At 40.8% G+C, this 15,637-nt stretch overlaps 1 protein-coding gene across 2 annotated transcripts in view; it reads right to left on the reverse strand.

Annotated features, from left to right (window-relative positions):
* The window catches only part of MYO18B (myosin XVIIIB), an 884,719-nt gene that overhangs the window by 411,128 nt on the left and 457,954 nt on the right, over positions 1 to 15,637 (reverse strand). For both annotated transcript variants that reach the window (XM_040416566.1, XM_040416565.1), the window contains 3 exons: positions 13,604 to 13,723; positions 11,020 to 11,128; positions 6,828 to 6,955 (listed from right to left, as the gene is read on the reverse strand). In XM_040416566.1, coding sequence (XP_040272500.1) covers positions 6,828 to 6,955; positions 11,020 to 11,128; positions 13,604 to 13,723 — 357 coding nt within the window. The remainder of the gene's footprint in view (positions 1 to 6,827; positions 6,956 to 11,019; positions 11,129 to 13,603; positions 13,724 to 15,637) is intronic.

Below are 15,637 nucleotides of genomic sequence, written 5' to 3' on the forward strand. Positions count from 1 at the left end.
ACCTTGTGTAGAATAGACATGTATAGCGGCCTTAACCAGCCATTGTTATACTGCAGCGCAATTGCTCATTCTTGTATTTTGGATATTTCACACTCTTTTGGGGTGTACCCTAATTTAAATTTTTTTTTATTAATTAAAACCAAAAACCAGAGTTGGCTACCGCGTCCTCCTCCACCGCCGCTTCCACCTACACCGCTACGTCCACCGCCTTCTCAAACTCCTACTCCATATGGAACTCCACCTCATAAATCAAATTTTTTTATTCATTTGTACGTATTTTCTTTTATTTTATGTCATTTCACTACTTTGTCAGTTACATTTTACGGTGATATTCACCAATTTTTGGGTGTGATGTACCACTGCTATACCTACTAGACAGGTAAAAATAAAAATAAAAAATTGGTCAGTTACATTTTCGGGTAAAATTCACCAATTTTTGGGTGTGATGTACCACTGCTATACCTAGTAGACAGGTTAAAAAAAAAATTGGTCTGTTATATTTTCGGGTGAGATTCACCAATTTTTGGTGTGATGTACCACTGCTATACCTACTAGACAGGTAAAAAAAAATTATAATTGGTCTGTTATATTTTTGGGTGAAATTCATCAATTTATGGTTGTGATGTACCACTGCTATACCTAGTAGACTGGTTAAAAAAAAAAATTGGTCTGTTATATTTTTGGGTGAAATTCACCAATTTTTGGGTGTGATGTACCACTGCTATACCTAGTAGACAGGTTAAAAAAAATTATAATTGGTCTGTTATATTTTTGGGTGAAATTCACCAATTTTTGGGTGTGATGTACCATTGCTATACCTAGTAGACAGGTTAAACAAAAATAACTAATTTGTCTGTTACATTTTCAGGTGAAATTAAAAAAAATTTCTGTCATAAACCCCTGCTCTACCAAGTAGACAGGTTAATACATTTCTGTAATTTTTCTGTTACATTCTTGGGTTGACATTTTACAATTTTGGACGTGAATAAACCCCTGCTCTGCATAGGTGACAGGGAATAAAATTTCAGAAATTCTTCTTTAACCACCTCAGCTCCCCTAGCTTAAACACCCTTAATGACCAGACCACTTTTTACAATTCTGCACTACACTACTTTCACGGTTTATTGCGCGGTCATACAACTTACCACCCAAATGAATTTTACCTCCTTTTCTTCTCACTAATAGAGCTTTCATTTGGTGGTATTTCATTGCTGCTGACATTTTTACTTTTTTTGTTATTAATCGAAATTTACTGAAATTTTTGCAAGAAGTAGTTTGAAATTCAAATGTGTAAAAAATGTCCTGTGAAATCCTAAAGGTGCTCTTTAGAATTTGGGCCCCTTTGCCCACCTAGGCTGCAAAAAAGTGTCACACAAGTTTTCCCATTTTTTTATACAAAGTTGTCATTTGACAGAGATATTTCTCTCACCCAGCATGGGTATATGTAAAAAGACACCCCAAAACACATAGCCCTACTTCTCCTGAGTACGGCGATACCACATGTGTGACAATTTTTTGCAGCCTAGGTGGGCAAAGGGGCCCAAATTCTAAAGAGCACCTTTAGGATTTCACAGGGCATTTTTAACACATTTGGATTTCAAACTACTTCTTACGCATTAGGGCCCCTAAAATGCCAGGGCAGTATAAATACCCCACAAGTGACCCCATTTTGGAAAAGAAGACACCCCAAGGTATTCCGTAAGGGGCATGGCGAGTTCCTAGAATCTTCTTTTTTTTTGGCACAAGTTAGCGGAAAATTATGATTTTTTTATTTTTTTCTAACAAAGTCTCATATTCCACTAACTTGTGACAAAAAATAAAAACTTCCATGAACTCACTATGCCCATCACGAAATACCTTGGGGTGTCTTATTTCCAAAATGGGGTCACTTGTTGGGTAGTTATACTGCCCTGGCATTTTAGGGGCCCAAATGCGTGAGAAGTAGTTTGAAATTCAAATGTGTAAAAAATGTCCTGTGAAATCCTAAAGGTGCTCTTTAGAATGTGGGCCCCTTTGCCCACCTAGGCTGCAAAAAAGTGTCACACATGTGGTATCGTCGTACTCAGGAGAAGTAGGGCAATGTGTTTTGGGTTGTCTTTTTACATATACCCATGCTGGGTGAGAAATATCTCTGTAAAACTCAACTTTTCCAATTTTTTTATACAAAGTTGTCATTTTAGAGAGATATTTCTCTCACCCAGCATGGGTATATGTAAAAAGACACCCCAAAATGCATTGCCCTACTTCTCCTGAGTACGGCGATACCACATGTGTGACACTTTCTGCAGCCTAGGTGCGCAAAGGGGCCCAAATTCCTTTTAGGAGGGCATTTTTAGACATTTGGATTCCAGACTTCTTCTCACGCTTTAGGGCCCCTAAAATGCCAGGGCAGTATAAATACCCCACATGTGACCCCATTTTAGAAAGAAGACACCCCAAGGTATTCCATGAGGGGCATGGCGAGTTCATAGAAGTTTTTTTTTTTTGGCACAAGTTAGCGGAAATTGATTTTTTTTTGTTTTTTCTCACAAAGTCTCCCTTTCCGCTAACTTGTGACAAAAAGTTCAATCTTTCATGGACTCAATATGCCCCTCTGCGAATACCTTGAGGTGTCTTATTTCCGAAATGGGGTCATTTGTGGGGTGTGTTTACTGTTCTGACATTTTGGGTAAGGCTAAATTGTGAGCAACCCTGTAAAACCTAAAGGTACTCGTTGGACTTTCGGCCCCTTTACGCACCTAGGCTGCAAAAAAGTGTCACACATGTGGTATCACAGTACTCAGGAGAAGTAGGGCAATGTGTTTTGGGGTGTATTTTTACATATACCCATGCTGGGTGAGAGAAATATCTCTGTAAATGACAACTTTTAAAAAAATTTTATACAAAATTGTCAATTTACAGAGATATTCCTCTCACCCAGCATGGGTATATGTAAAAATACACCCCAAAACACATTGCCCTACTTCTCCTGAGTACGGCGATACCACATGTGTGACACTTTTTTGCAGCCTAGGTGCGCAAAGGGGCCCAAATTCCAATGAGAATCTTTACGATTTCACAGGGCATTTTTTACGCATTTGGATTCCAAACTACTTCTCACGCTTTAGGTCCCCTAAAGTGCCAGGGCAGTATAAATACTCCACAAGTGACCCCGTTTTGGAAAGAAGACACCCCAAGGTATTCCGTGAGGGGCATGGCGAGTTCCTAGAATATATTTTTTTTGGCACAAGTTAGTGGAAAATGATTATTTTTTATTTTATTTTTTTTCTCTTACAAAGTCTCATATTCCACTAACTTGTGACAAAAAATAAAATTTTACATGAACTCGCCATGCCCCTCACGAAATAACTTGGGGTGTCTTCTTTCCGAAATGGGGTCACTTGTGGGGTATTTATACTGCCCTGGCATTTTAGGGGCCCTAAAGCGTGAGAAGAAGTCTGGAATATAAATGTCTAAAATTTTTTACGCATTTGGATTCCGTGAGGGGTATGGTGAGTTCATGTGAGATTTTATTTTTTGTCACAAGTTAGTGGAATATGGGACTTTGTAAGAAAAAAACAAAAAAAACAAATATCAATTTCCGCTAACTTGTGAAAAAAAATAAAAATCTTCTATGAACTCGCCATGCCCCTCAAAAGTGATCTTTTTATAGCGCCACAGCGATTTTACGATGTTTTTGCAGTGATCAGAAAAAAAATATTTCTGTCACTGCAGTGGGGCGGACTGAGCGCAAGTGTGCGAACAAGATCAGGCCTGATCAGGTGAACACTGCGTTTTTTGTAGAGCCTATAGAACATGTCCTATTCTTGTCCGCAATTGCGGACAAGTAAAGGCATTTTCTATATAGTTCTGGCAATGTGCGGATCCGCAAAATGCGGAAAGCACATTGCCGGTGTCCGTGTTTTGCGGATCCGCGGTGTCCGTGTTTTGCGGATCCGCAAAACATATACGGACGTCTGAATGTAGCCTTACAGGGGGGTGATCAATGACAGGGGGGTGATCAGGGAGTCTATATGGGGTGATCAGGGTTTAATAAGGGGTTAATAAGTGACAGGGGGGGTGTAGTGGTGATTGGTGCTACTTACAGAGCTGCGTCCTCTGGTGGTCGATCCAAGCAAAAGGGATCACCAGAGGACCAGGTAGCAGGTATATTAGACGCTGTTATCAAAACAGCGTCTAATATACCATTAAGGGGTTAAAAAAATCGCATCTACAGCCTGCTAGCGAACGATCGCCGCTGGCAGGCTGCAGATCCACTCGTTTACCTTCGGTTCCTGTGAACGCGCGCTCCTGTGTACGCGCGTTCACAGGAAATCTCGCCTCTCGCCATGAATCGACCGCCTCCGGAACGCAATCCTGCGTTAGGCGGTCCGGAGGCGGTTAATTGATGCACGCTATCTCCTTTCATTCAATGCTTAAACTTTAACAAGTTGTACCACATTTAAGCTTCAATAACTTTTCCCACATTTGCGCTTCAGTAATTTATCCAACATTTGCGCCTCAATAACTTTTCCTACATTTGCGCTTCAGTAATTTGTCCCACATTTGTGCCTCAATAGCTTCTCCCACATTTCATCCCATTGCAGCCATTGACCTCCCTTGGATTAGGTCTCCCTTTCTCACGCTCCCTCTCTGGCGTGGAACCCTGATTCGCCGATAACCGTGATCAACATGGTAGGCTCAGAAAAGAACATCGAAAATTGATAGAGAAGATATCGAAATGGATGGTGGCTGTCACTGGGGCACCACTACATAAGTGAAAGGAAAATAAATTTAAAAAAATCGTCTGTTACATTGTCAGGAGCCATTTTTCAAATTTTGCCGGATAGTAACCCCTGCTCTGCATAGTTGACAGGGAATAATATTTAAGAAATTCTTCATTAACTTATGCGCGCCACATCCTTTCATTCAATGCTTAAACTTTAAAAAGTTGTCCCACTTTTACGCTTTAATAATTTGTCCCATATTTCCGCTCTATCATTTTTTATTTAAAACAATTAATCCTCCCTTGGATGTGGTCTCTCTTTCTCACGCTCCCTCTCCGGCATGGAACCCTGATTCGCCAATAACCGTGATCAACATGGTAAGCTCAGAAAAGAACATCAAAAGTTGATAGAGAAGATATCCAAATGGTTGGTGGACGTCACAGGGACGTGGGATCATGCAGAAGTTAGCTAGAGTCAACAAAGCGGCAGCAGGGCCTCTCCTGGCTAACGTTTCCAAATCAAAAATACCACAGTGACATTCCCTATAATTTTTTATTAATCATTCCAATAACAGGGCATCTTAAGAGTCCTGTATTGTTATTTATCATCACTACCTCTCCGAGTCGGGAGTGGGTAATTGCCGCGCGCGCCCTAATTTCCTCAAAATTCTTCCGTTTTGATAGCTTCTCCCACATTTCTGCTCGATCACAATTAAATTTCATCCATTGACCTCCCTTGCATGTGATATCCTTTTCTCAGGCTCCCTCTCCGGCCTGGAACCCTGATTCCCCGCCACCCGTGATCACAATGGTAGGCACAGAAAAGAATATCTAAAGTTGATAGAGCAGATATCAAATTGGATCGTGAACATCACGGGGACGTGCGACATGGTGGGGCAGTAAGTGTGCATACGCCTACACGAACTTACTGACAGGGGCCAGCCCCTGCAACTACTGGGTCTCCAAATTGGGCACATGCCCTGAGCTTGCCCTTTACGCCTTAGAGGTGCTGGCCTGCCCTGCAGTCAGTGTATTGTATGAACGTGTGTTTAGCTCGACTGGAGGGGGTTATCACAGGTTATATGAGGGGGTTATCACAGGTTATATTTCCCAATGTTTTGGGGTGTACCCTAATTAAAAAAAAAAATAATAATTTAAAACCAAAAAGCAGTGTAGGCTACCTCCTCCTCCTCCACCGCCGCTTCCACCTACACCGCCACATCCACCGCCTCCTCAACCTCCTACTCCATATGGACCTCGTCCTCCTAGATCAAGATTATTATTATTTTTTTTACGTATTTTATGTTATTTAAAGTCATTTCCCTATCGACATTTGTTTGCAGAGCACTTGCCATGCTCTTAACCACATTTGTATGGCATTTGCGCGCCCTCTAGCCCCTTCCATGACATTTTTACAGCCATTTTAGTGCTCAAAAGTTTGAGTCCCCGTTGACTTCAATGGGGTTTGGGTTCGGGGTCAAATTCGGGTCAAGTTCGGGTCCCGAACTCGGACTTTTTTGTGAAGTTCGGCCGAACCCGTCGAACCCGAACATCCAGGTGTCCGCTCAATTCTATTCCTCAGTATAGGCGAGTTTATACTTTCTACAAACAAATACCATATCGGATGTGTAAGCCTTAGGGGCTATAGCTTAAAAACAAACAGGCAGACTCGGGCAATCGCACAGTATAACACACATCTTGCCTTTGGCAAATCAATCCTATAATAATCTATCGAGAACTGCAGATGTAATCCAAATAAGCAAAACATTTTCTGCTTCACAATAGAGCATTGCCTCATAGTGATAAATAACGCTATTATTGGCATAGAAAGATGCTAACAAAACAGTTGTATCTGAAATTTGGAAGAGACAAATGCATGTTGTTTTGTGCCCAGTTTTATTGGCTATCTGTGTTCTCCAGTCACACACTGCAGGGGATATGTGGCTGTCCAGCAGAAAATGAAATGAGATGAGGCTACGAAATTAATTAACAATATGCACAGCCACATTGTGTCCTTCTCATTGCACATTTAATCCAATCATGATTCATGCAAAGTAAGAGAAACAATAGCACCATTAAAAGAATATATACAATATTCTGCTTATAAAGTTTCTTGACTTACTTTTTGCTCTAGTTCTTTCTTATAGGTTTTCTCCGATTCCAGTCGTTCTTCAAATTGTGTAAGTCTCTTCCGTAAAAAGTTAATTTCAGTTTGGGCGCAGTCAAATCGTACTTGCCACTCATCTGCTCCTAAACAGAAAAATATGACACTTATGGAAAAAAGTAGCTTTCTGTCACATCCAAACATTTAACTATCTGCAAGGTACAGAATGAATCAATTATTAGGGTCTGATATGTACAAGGTACAAGGAATCATCGAGGATGATAGGTATGTGTCACCGAGGTTCCTGACTTCGGTGGAGTAAGAGGCAGTTTTCATGTGTCAGCAGTAGTTGCTGTGTGACACCTTGCTATCTAGCATGGCTGTAAATAGCTGATCCGGGACGGCTCTTACTGGGAGTAGTCAAAGTGCTGGGTGGGTGACTACTCCCAGGACTAACCCGGTCCAGGCCGGGTTTTGACAGGCCTATAAAAAAACAGCCAGCAGTGTCAGGTGGGTGGATTACTCCTCTCTGACACTGGAGCTGTGTGAAGCTCTGCTGAGATCTGAGGCCTGTGTGTGGGCTGAAAGCTGAAGACAGTGTGTCAGGCGAGCAGGTCACCTAAAGCCTGCAGGTGGACTTTCTGAGGCTTAGCATTCAGCCGGGTGTGGATTAAACACCTAGGATCAAAGGTGAATGTTTTTCTGTATGAACTATTTTGGGTGTGAACTAACACAAATACTGAAAATGGACTGTCATACTGTGAACCTGCAACTAGTGTGAATAAAGACTGCTGTTTTTGAGTTACAAACGTGTCTTTGCCACTCTGTCTGATGCAAGGGAAGTGGTTGCCACAGTAAAAATTGCTGACAGCCTTTCCTCTAAACCGGCTCAGGAGGCCAGGGAGTTCGTTAGTCAGAAAACGGATGTGTTCTCGGACCTCCTTGGATGCACTTTCACAATTCGCCATGACATTGTCACTGAGCCTCAGGCGAAAATCCGGCTAAAACCATACCGGGTACCCAAGGCTCGGCGACAAGCCACAGTAGAACACAGGGCAGGTCGGTTGCAGGGAAATGTGGATGCCCTGTCCCGGGTGCACTGTTTGACAAACTGTTTTTTGCCTCTGTACTGTGTCCGCTTACCCTGCCTACCAGAGCAAATCCCTATAGTGTGAACTAACACCAATACTGAAAATGGACTGTCATACTGTGAACCTGCAACTAGTGTGAGTAAACACTGCAGTTTTTGAGTTACAAACGTGTTTTTTCCTCTATACTGCACCCGCTTGTCCTGTCTACCAGAGCGAATCCCTAAAGATGGTAGATACTTACAGTACAGTTTATGATGTCCAATATGGGTTAATATTTGATATGTGATTTTTTTTTTTTATGGAATGTATCCATTTTGGTTAGATTTTATTGTTTTCCTAGGAGTACTTGATATTTTAGTGCTCTTATATTTAGATATGTGCTGTATATATTTAGGTTTATATCTTCTATACACATATAATGCGGCTATTTTTAGTTTTTTTATAGTTGTATTTTTTTGTATTTTATATTGTGATTTTTGATGTCTGGGGTTAATATTTGTTTATCAATATTATACATCTTGGTATTTGATATTGTCAAGGCAACTATTTTTTTGTAGCTTGTTTTAATGTGCTACAGATTTATGTGATACAGTTATGGTGATACCAAATGTATACATTTTTGGAATAAAAATATTTGCTTTAGTGTTGCCTCATTACAAGACATATATTATTTTTATCAGTGGCGTTGTGCAAAGGCTTGTCTGTTGTGAGAAGTGTTGTAGTTTTTATTGGCACCATTTAGTAGTATATACAGTTTTTTGAATTTTAAGAAAAAGCAGCAATTTTTTCATTTCTTCTTTTATGGCATTCACCATACAGGAAAAATAACATGCCAATTTTAAAATTTGGGTCAATAAGCGCTGATTTATTTATTAATTTTATTGATTTATTTATTCATTTGAGGGGGTGTTATTTATTAATCACACAGATTAATTTGGACATGCAATTGGTTGATTGTTTGCATAATACAGTGCACTACCTGTGTAGTGTCATGTATAATCCCTTTCACTAATATACCGACAAGCAGATTATTAAACCCTGCCTTTTGCAGGCCCTAATAGGCTTCCCTACATGGATGATCTGGATGCCATTTTTAGGCATTTAGCTGCCATGTTAACCCATCATCAAAGGAAAAAATGCTTATAGCAGCACAACGAAAAATTAAAGTCTTATCTTGTGGTGGTGCCAGCCGTGTTGGGAGCCAGTCAGAAGTTCCCCCTTTGATGCGTCATATAGAAGAAACCGCAGCACTCTCCTGTCTTCAATTCAGTGGAATTTATTTCACCAGCAAAACAAATGCGACGTTTCGACCGTAAAGGTCTTTCTCAAGCCATATATAACTCTATATAACCCATCATCAATCCACAATTATGTTGCAGTGTGCCAGTGAAGTAACAAAGGGTACCTCCTCTTTCTGAAAGCACTTAGTTAAAATGATTGCTGTTGACTGTGGCATCTAAGGAGTCAAATGTCCCAATCTTCTGATCTAAGCCATTAAAGGGTTTCTATCACTTCGTATGACATAATTAGCTGTCAGACACTAGCGATCCGCTAGTGTCTGCTCTGGCCAACCATCCTAATATAACAGCTTTTGGGGCAGCCGTTTTGCAAAAAAAATAACTTTTATAAATATGCTAATGAGCCTCTAGGTGCTATGTGGGCGTCATTAGCACCTAGAGGCTCCGTCTACCTTCATAAACAGTCGCCGCCCAGCGCGTCCCTCCAGCCCGCCCATCTCCTGCTGAATGCGATCCTCCGTGTGACGCAGCGGACGAATTCTCGCGCATGGGCCGTGCGAGGCTGTATTCGGCGCATGCGCAGTGAATGTCTGACCGCTTCCCTGCTCAGACATCTCCACTGCGCCTGCGCCGATGACATCATAGTGCTCCAAGGAACAGGCGCAGTGGAGATGTCTGAGCAGGGAAGCGGTCAGACATTCACTGCGCATGCGCCGAATACAGCCGCGCACGGCGCATGCGCGAGAATTCGTCCGCTGCGTCACACGGAGGATCGCATTCAGCAGGAGATGGGCGGGCTGAAGGGACGCGCTGGGCGGTGGCTGTGTATGAAGGTAGACGGAGCCTCTAGGTGCTAATGACGCCCACATAGCACCTAGAGGCTCATTAGCATATTTGTAAAAGTTATTTTTTTAGCAAAACGGCTGCCCCAAAAGCTGTTATATTAGGATGGTTGGCCAGAGCAGACACTAGCGGATCGCTAGTGTCTGACAGCTAATTATGTCATACGAAGTGATAGAAACCCTTTAAAGTAAGAGTTCAGCAGTCATTAGCTCCTGCTACAGTATGTATTTTTTTTCTTTTTGTATGTTTAAGGCCCCTTAGCAACAACTGCAAAAAAAAGTGTACTGGTAGTCATTAGGGGTTAATTTCATCCTTGCTTTTAAGGCACACTGCAAAACAATGGCAATGTTCTTCTTTGTAAGTAAAATATATCTATGGGTCTAACTAAAATATTAAAGGGGTTGTCCAAGTTTTTAAATGGTCAGCATAGTGTAAATGTAAAAAAAACCTCGCCTGTTCAGAGCATTTCCAGTCCAGTGCATTCCAGTTCCCACTAGACTGGAAGTGTGATGAGCCATCTACATGTACGTCTCCACTGCTGGCTAATAGTTATGGCCTCAGCTATGACCTGTGCTGGAATAGCACGTGACCACTGTGGCTCGACAGCCACATGCAGTGACTGCACCCATCACTGCTGAGGCTATTGATAGCAAGATGTGAAATTGCCCCTTGTTCCCGCTCTCAGACAACCCCTTTGAGCCCCTTTTAGTACAGTATTCTGGACAACTCATAAGCCTACTGCTTTCTTTGGCAAGCAAATACCGGAGAGAATTCCATACCTGATCTCATTCCTCTTTTGTGTCTGCAGTTTTGCAGTAATTGCAGTGTATCATAATTAGCATACAGTATCTGATAAGCACTCAGTACAGGAAGCCCATCCAATAATTTGACAAAGAGGTACAAATCATACTTTAACATCGACTGAACCTTTCTTCACACTTAATTATGTAGATGATTAATGTGCTGACTGAATTCCTCAATACCAGTTCTTACTTACTATCATGGTGCTGGATCAGTAGGATAATGTTTACTTCTTACCTCCTCCTGGACTGCTTGTTCCAAGTTCTCGGAGTTGAATTTGCTGATTAGCTTCTTCTAGCTTCTTGGATAAAGACTCAAGGCTTTTCTGCATTTGCTCATACTTCACCTTAATAAGAGAAAGTTATTTCAATTAAATGTGGGTATTAAATTCCTATCTCCTAAGGCCAGGGCTACACAGAGACTTTTTGTAGCACTATTAAATGATTTTAACTATTGAGTCATAACTTCAGTTCACAAGTTCTGCTGTGGAACATACACAGGATTTACGCCACATGTGGCCGTGCCCTAAGGTTTACGGACTCTTAATATTTAAATCATCTGTTTTACTACAAACCACCTAAATTCAATGCAGAGCACATAAGAATAAATTTTTTCTAGTGGCCATTTCTAATCATAAAAAGAAATACTTACAGTTTTAATTCTAACATACGGATAAATACGACATGCATGTCACATACATACAGAATACATTGTTAATATACAAAAAAATCATTCTTCTGCATTCTATATGAATCTATGCAGAAATTGGGCAATTTGTTTTCTTTTACATTGACAATTTCATTTTTTACATCTTAACATTAAAATGTGTTAAATATAAGTTTTATATATTTACTGTGTATATGTACTAGAGTTGTCTATTAGGATTTATGTAATATTTGAGGTTTTTATATGCAGATAAAAATTGAAACCAAAATATGGCTTCTAAAATAACAAAATGGCTGCATGTTACTGGGCTGTAAATAGTTGTGGCTATTGGCTGAAACTGCAGCTCAAAGACTTCCTGTTCTACCTGCCCCCTGAACATAATACTGATTATTCTGGGTGCTCTCTGCTACATTGAAGACAAAAAAACAGGGAAATTACCAAAATGTTATCAGAGAAATATGAGTATTATCAATACTGTGTGCAGAGTCAATGCAGAGGACAGACATCTGTGAGGTACAGCTTCAACTAATAGCAGCAGAACATAAAGAGATATTATAAAAAGAGTTGTGTTTTTTCAAGTAATATTAGTATTTTATGGAGTTATAGGGAGATTTATTATCATCATACATAGAAAACTGGTGTTGAAAAGTCACAAACCCTGTCCTCAGCACTTTCTGAAAAGGGGACTCAGCGGGGTTGTGGTATGGGCAGAGCCATCGGTCGATTTTGCATCATGGCGTAAATGATAACTGAAATGTACACCCACTACCATAGATGTTACAATTGGCACACAAACTGCTAGAGGATGCACTTATTTTATGGCGAAGTGTGTGACTTAAAAATGCTGGACTTACAAAATTTCACCCGAACAGTACTGAGAAAATTACAAATTTGCCTTTGAGGTGCCAGAGTAAAATTAGTAATGGCCCTGGTGTATTAAATTACCTGAATAACTCTGTTTGACTGCTTATGAACATTTGCCTCAAGGTTTACTTTAAGAATGGGCTTTTATATATGGTAGAGAGATTGGTAATTGACAATACAAAAAAGTTAAGGTTTTTATAAAGAAAACAAAGACTTAAAGATCGCAACACTATATTGTGGAAATAAATAGGTTTTCCGGGATTTAAATATTAATGACCTATCCTCAGGATAGGTCATCAATATCTGATTGGTGGGTCTAACTCCTAGGAACCTCCTAATCAGCTGTTTGAAGAGGCTGTATCAGTGGTGGTCCAACACTTGGCACTGCTACCGATCTGCTCTTTGAAGAGTCTGTGGTGCTAAGTTGAGCGCTGCAGCCTCTTCCTAGATCAAGGATGGGCAAACTGCGGCTCTCCAGCTGCTGTAAAACTACAAATCCCATCATGCCCTGCTGTAGGCTGATAGCTGTAGGCAGACTGGGCATGATGGGATTTGTAGTTTTACAACAGCTGGAGAGCCGTAGTTTGCCCATCCCTGTCCTAGACTAATGAGGTTACATTAATTGGTCACATGACCTAGATGCAGCTCAGTCCAATTCAATTGAATAGACCTGGGCTGTAATACCAAGCACAACTGCTACACAATGTACTGTGCTGTGCTTGGAATGTTGTGAGGAGGCTGCATCGCTCACTGGAAAACTGTAGCCTCTTCAGACAGCTGATTGGTGGCAGCGCCGGGTGTCAGACCCCTTCATATCACATATTGATGACTTCTGGATAGGTCACCTATATTATAGTCACAGAGAACCCTTTTCAAATATTGTATGTCTAATGAAAAATTAAATCTAAGCTTAGAAGTTGTCCACCTTTTAGATATTGATGGCCAATCCTCTGGCCATTGTGTAATGGCCATAACAGCATACTGCAGCTCAGCTAATGTACCTGTCAGGTGAATTGGGACCTGAGCTCTAGTACGCCTGCATGGCCACTACACAGTGGACGAAACTTTTGCTGCCAGCTCTGCCCACCGTTATGTTTCTGTCATAAACAGCTGATTGGGGGTGCTGGGTGTCAGACCCCCAATGATTTGATTTTGAGGACCTATTCAGTTGGTAATATAGGTGGACAACCCCTTTATTTGTCTTTCTATTCATTTGGTATATATCAAACTGTACCTCTCTCTCTTTTTTTTTACACGCTACGTATATATTAATACACATTAAACAACTCACCTGCATTTCCTTTATTTCACGCGTCACTCTTAGCCTCTCTGCTCTCTCCCCTTCTAAAACTTGACAAGCTACTTCGCCTTTGAATCGTTCATCAGACAGCTCAGTCATTAGATCGGTGATCTGGAAAATACATTTTATTTTTGCACAGACTTAATAAAATAGTTACATATTACACCAAAGCAAGATATTTAAGGAACATTAAGAGAAACATAAGAGAAACATAAAGAATCCATATACAAACACAATATAGAATGCTGTTTATATGAACTATGATTTATGTAATAGATTTATGTAATAGAATTTGCATCATTTTAACCAATGTAAAAGTTGGAGGCAGTAATGTACTGTGTTTTGTGTACATTTCTGTATTGGTTGCTTAACATTTCACATTGGCTCAGTGGTTAGCACTGGCACCTTGCTGCGCTGAAGTCCTGGATTTGAATCCAACCAAGGACAACATCTGCATGGAGTTTGTATGTTCTCTGTGTGCTTGCATGGATATCCTCCAGGTACTCAGGTTTCCTCTCACACTCCGAAGACATACTGATAAGGAACTTACATTGTGAGCTCCACTGGGGATGATGATAATATCTGTAAAGCACTGTAATGTCTGTCAGCACTATAGAAGTGAGTAAAACAAATAAAGCAGGCAAATGCAGAGATTAATCCGTCACAACTAGTTGGTCTTAATTAGTAACTGACAGCTCTGTACATATACTTATATAGCGAATGCTATCAGTATAATAAAACCATGGGAAAGAACTGGCAGTACCTGACTGGTGCTAGTAGTGATGAGCGAAGTTATCAAAAATTTGATTTGACTGCTTCGCCTAATTTCAAAAAGAAATGTAATTTGTCATGAATTACTTTGTCACATTCCATTGTATGCAGCGAGCGTAGTGACGGCACACCCCCTGTCACTGAACCCCTCAAATGCTGCACTGATTCATCGCTGATCACAGCATCTGACATTAAAATTGAGGCCTTTCAGGGGTTAAACAAGACTAAAAATACATACCCCCCTCATACATTTTCTCGCAGAAAGGCTGTCACGGCTGTCATTAGTTACCACGAATTGCGAGAAAATTCGACTTTGTGGTGAATCAAATTTTTTCTAAATTTCGGATCTAAATCAGTTTGTTTGACTTAAATTCGCTCAACACTAGGTGCTATGATACAACCCAAATTAGCACAGCTTATATACTGTAAACCAATAGATGTTTTTTCTATCAAACATTTGGTCTATTTTTATATTAGATTGTTCTGCAACCAATTTGAATCCTGTTGACTTTGAAGTTTCCAGATAGCTTAGGCTTCTTTCACACAAGCGTTAGGCTTGCCCGGCAGGCTTTTCCAGCAGGGGAACAGCCTGCCGGATCCGTACTAATGCTTGCACACGTGTGCTGCCGGAAGTCCGGCCCGGACCCATTATAGTGCAGCAGTTTTTGTCCGGCCACCTCTCTGCATGTTTGACATGCTGCGACCGCATCTACCGTCCATCCCCATTATAGGGAATGGGGCCAGGCCGGACTTACGGCAGCACACGTCTGCAAGCATTAGCCTAACAGTCTGCCAGACAAGCCTAACGATAGTGTGAAAGAAGCCTTACTGAATTCTCTGCATTTATGCAGACAGCATAACTATAGTCTACAATGAAAAACAGAGCAATAATATCCCATCAGTATACCGTTATTGCTACGTTCTATGCTAGCAGTGTCCCATGAGTATGCATTAAGTGGTGTAGTCCCATAAACGGTACAGCACTGCTTGAACGGCAAGACCTATGCCCCCAATATCAGATAACCGTGAGCTCATATTACATTACCGCCAATATGTCTTGTCCTTTCTACCCTAACCTAAAATTATGAAAGTAATAGAAGAAGAGCCTTAACATTGTATTTCACTTCAAGTGGCTTATAAATGGCCCCAGGAAGGTAAAGCAGCTTAATAGAACAGCATATAAAGTGTAAGCATCAAATAGACACTTGATAACACTGAACTGTGTGCCTATTAAATCACCAGGTGTCCTGCAAA

Source organism: Bufo bufo, chromosome 2 (assembly GCF_905171765.1).
Source record: "Bufo bufo chromosome 2, aBufBuf1.1, whole genome shotgun sequence".
Classification (NCBI taxonomy): Eukaryota; Metazoa; Chordata; class Amphibia; order Anura; family Bufonidae; genus Bufo; species Bufo bufo.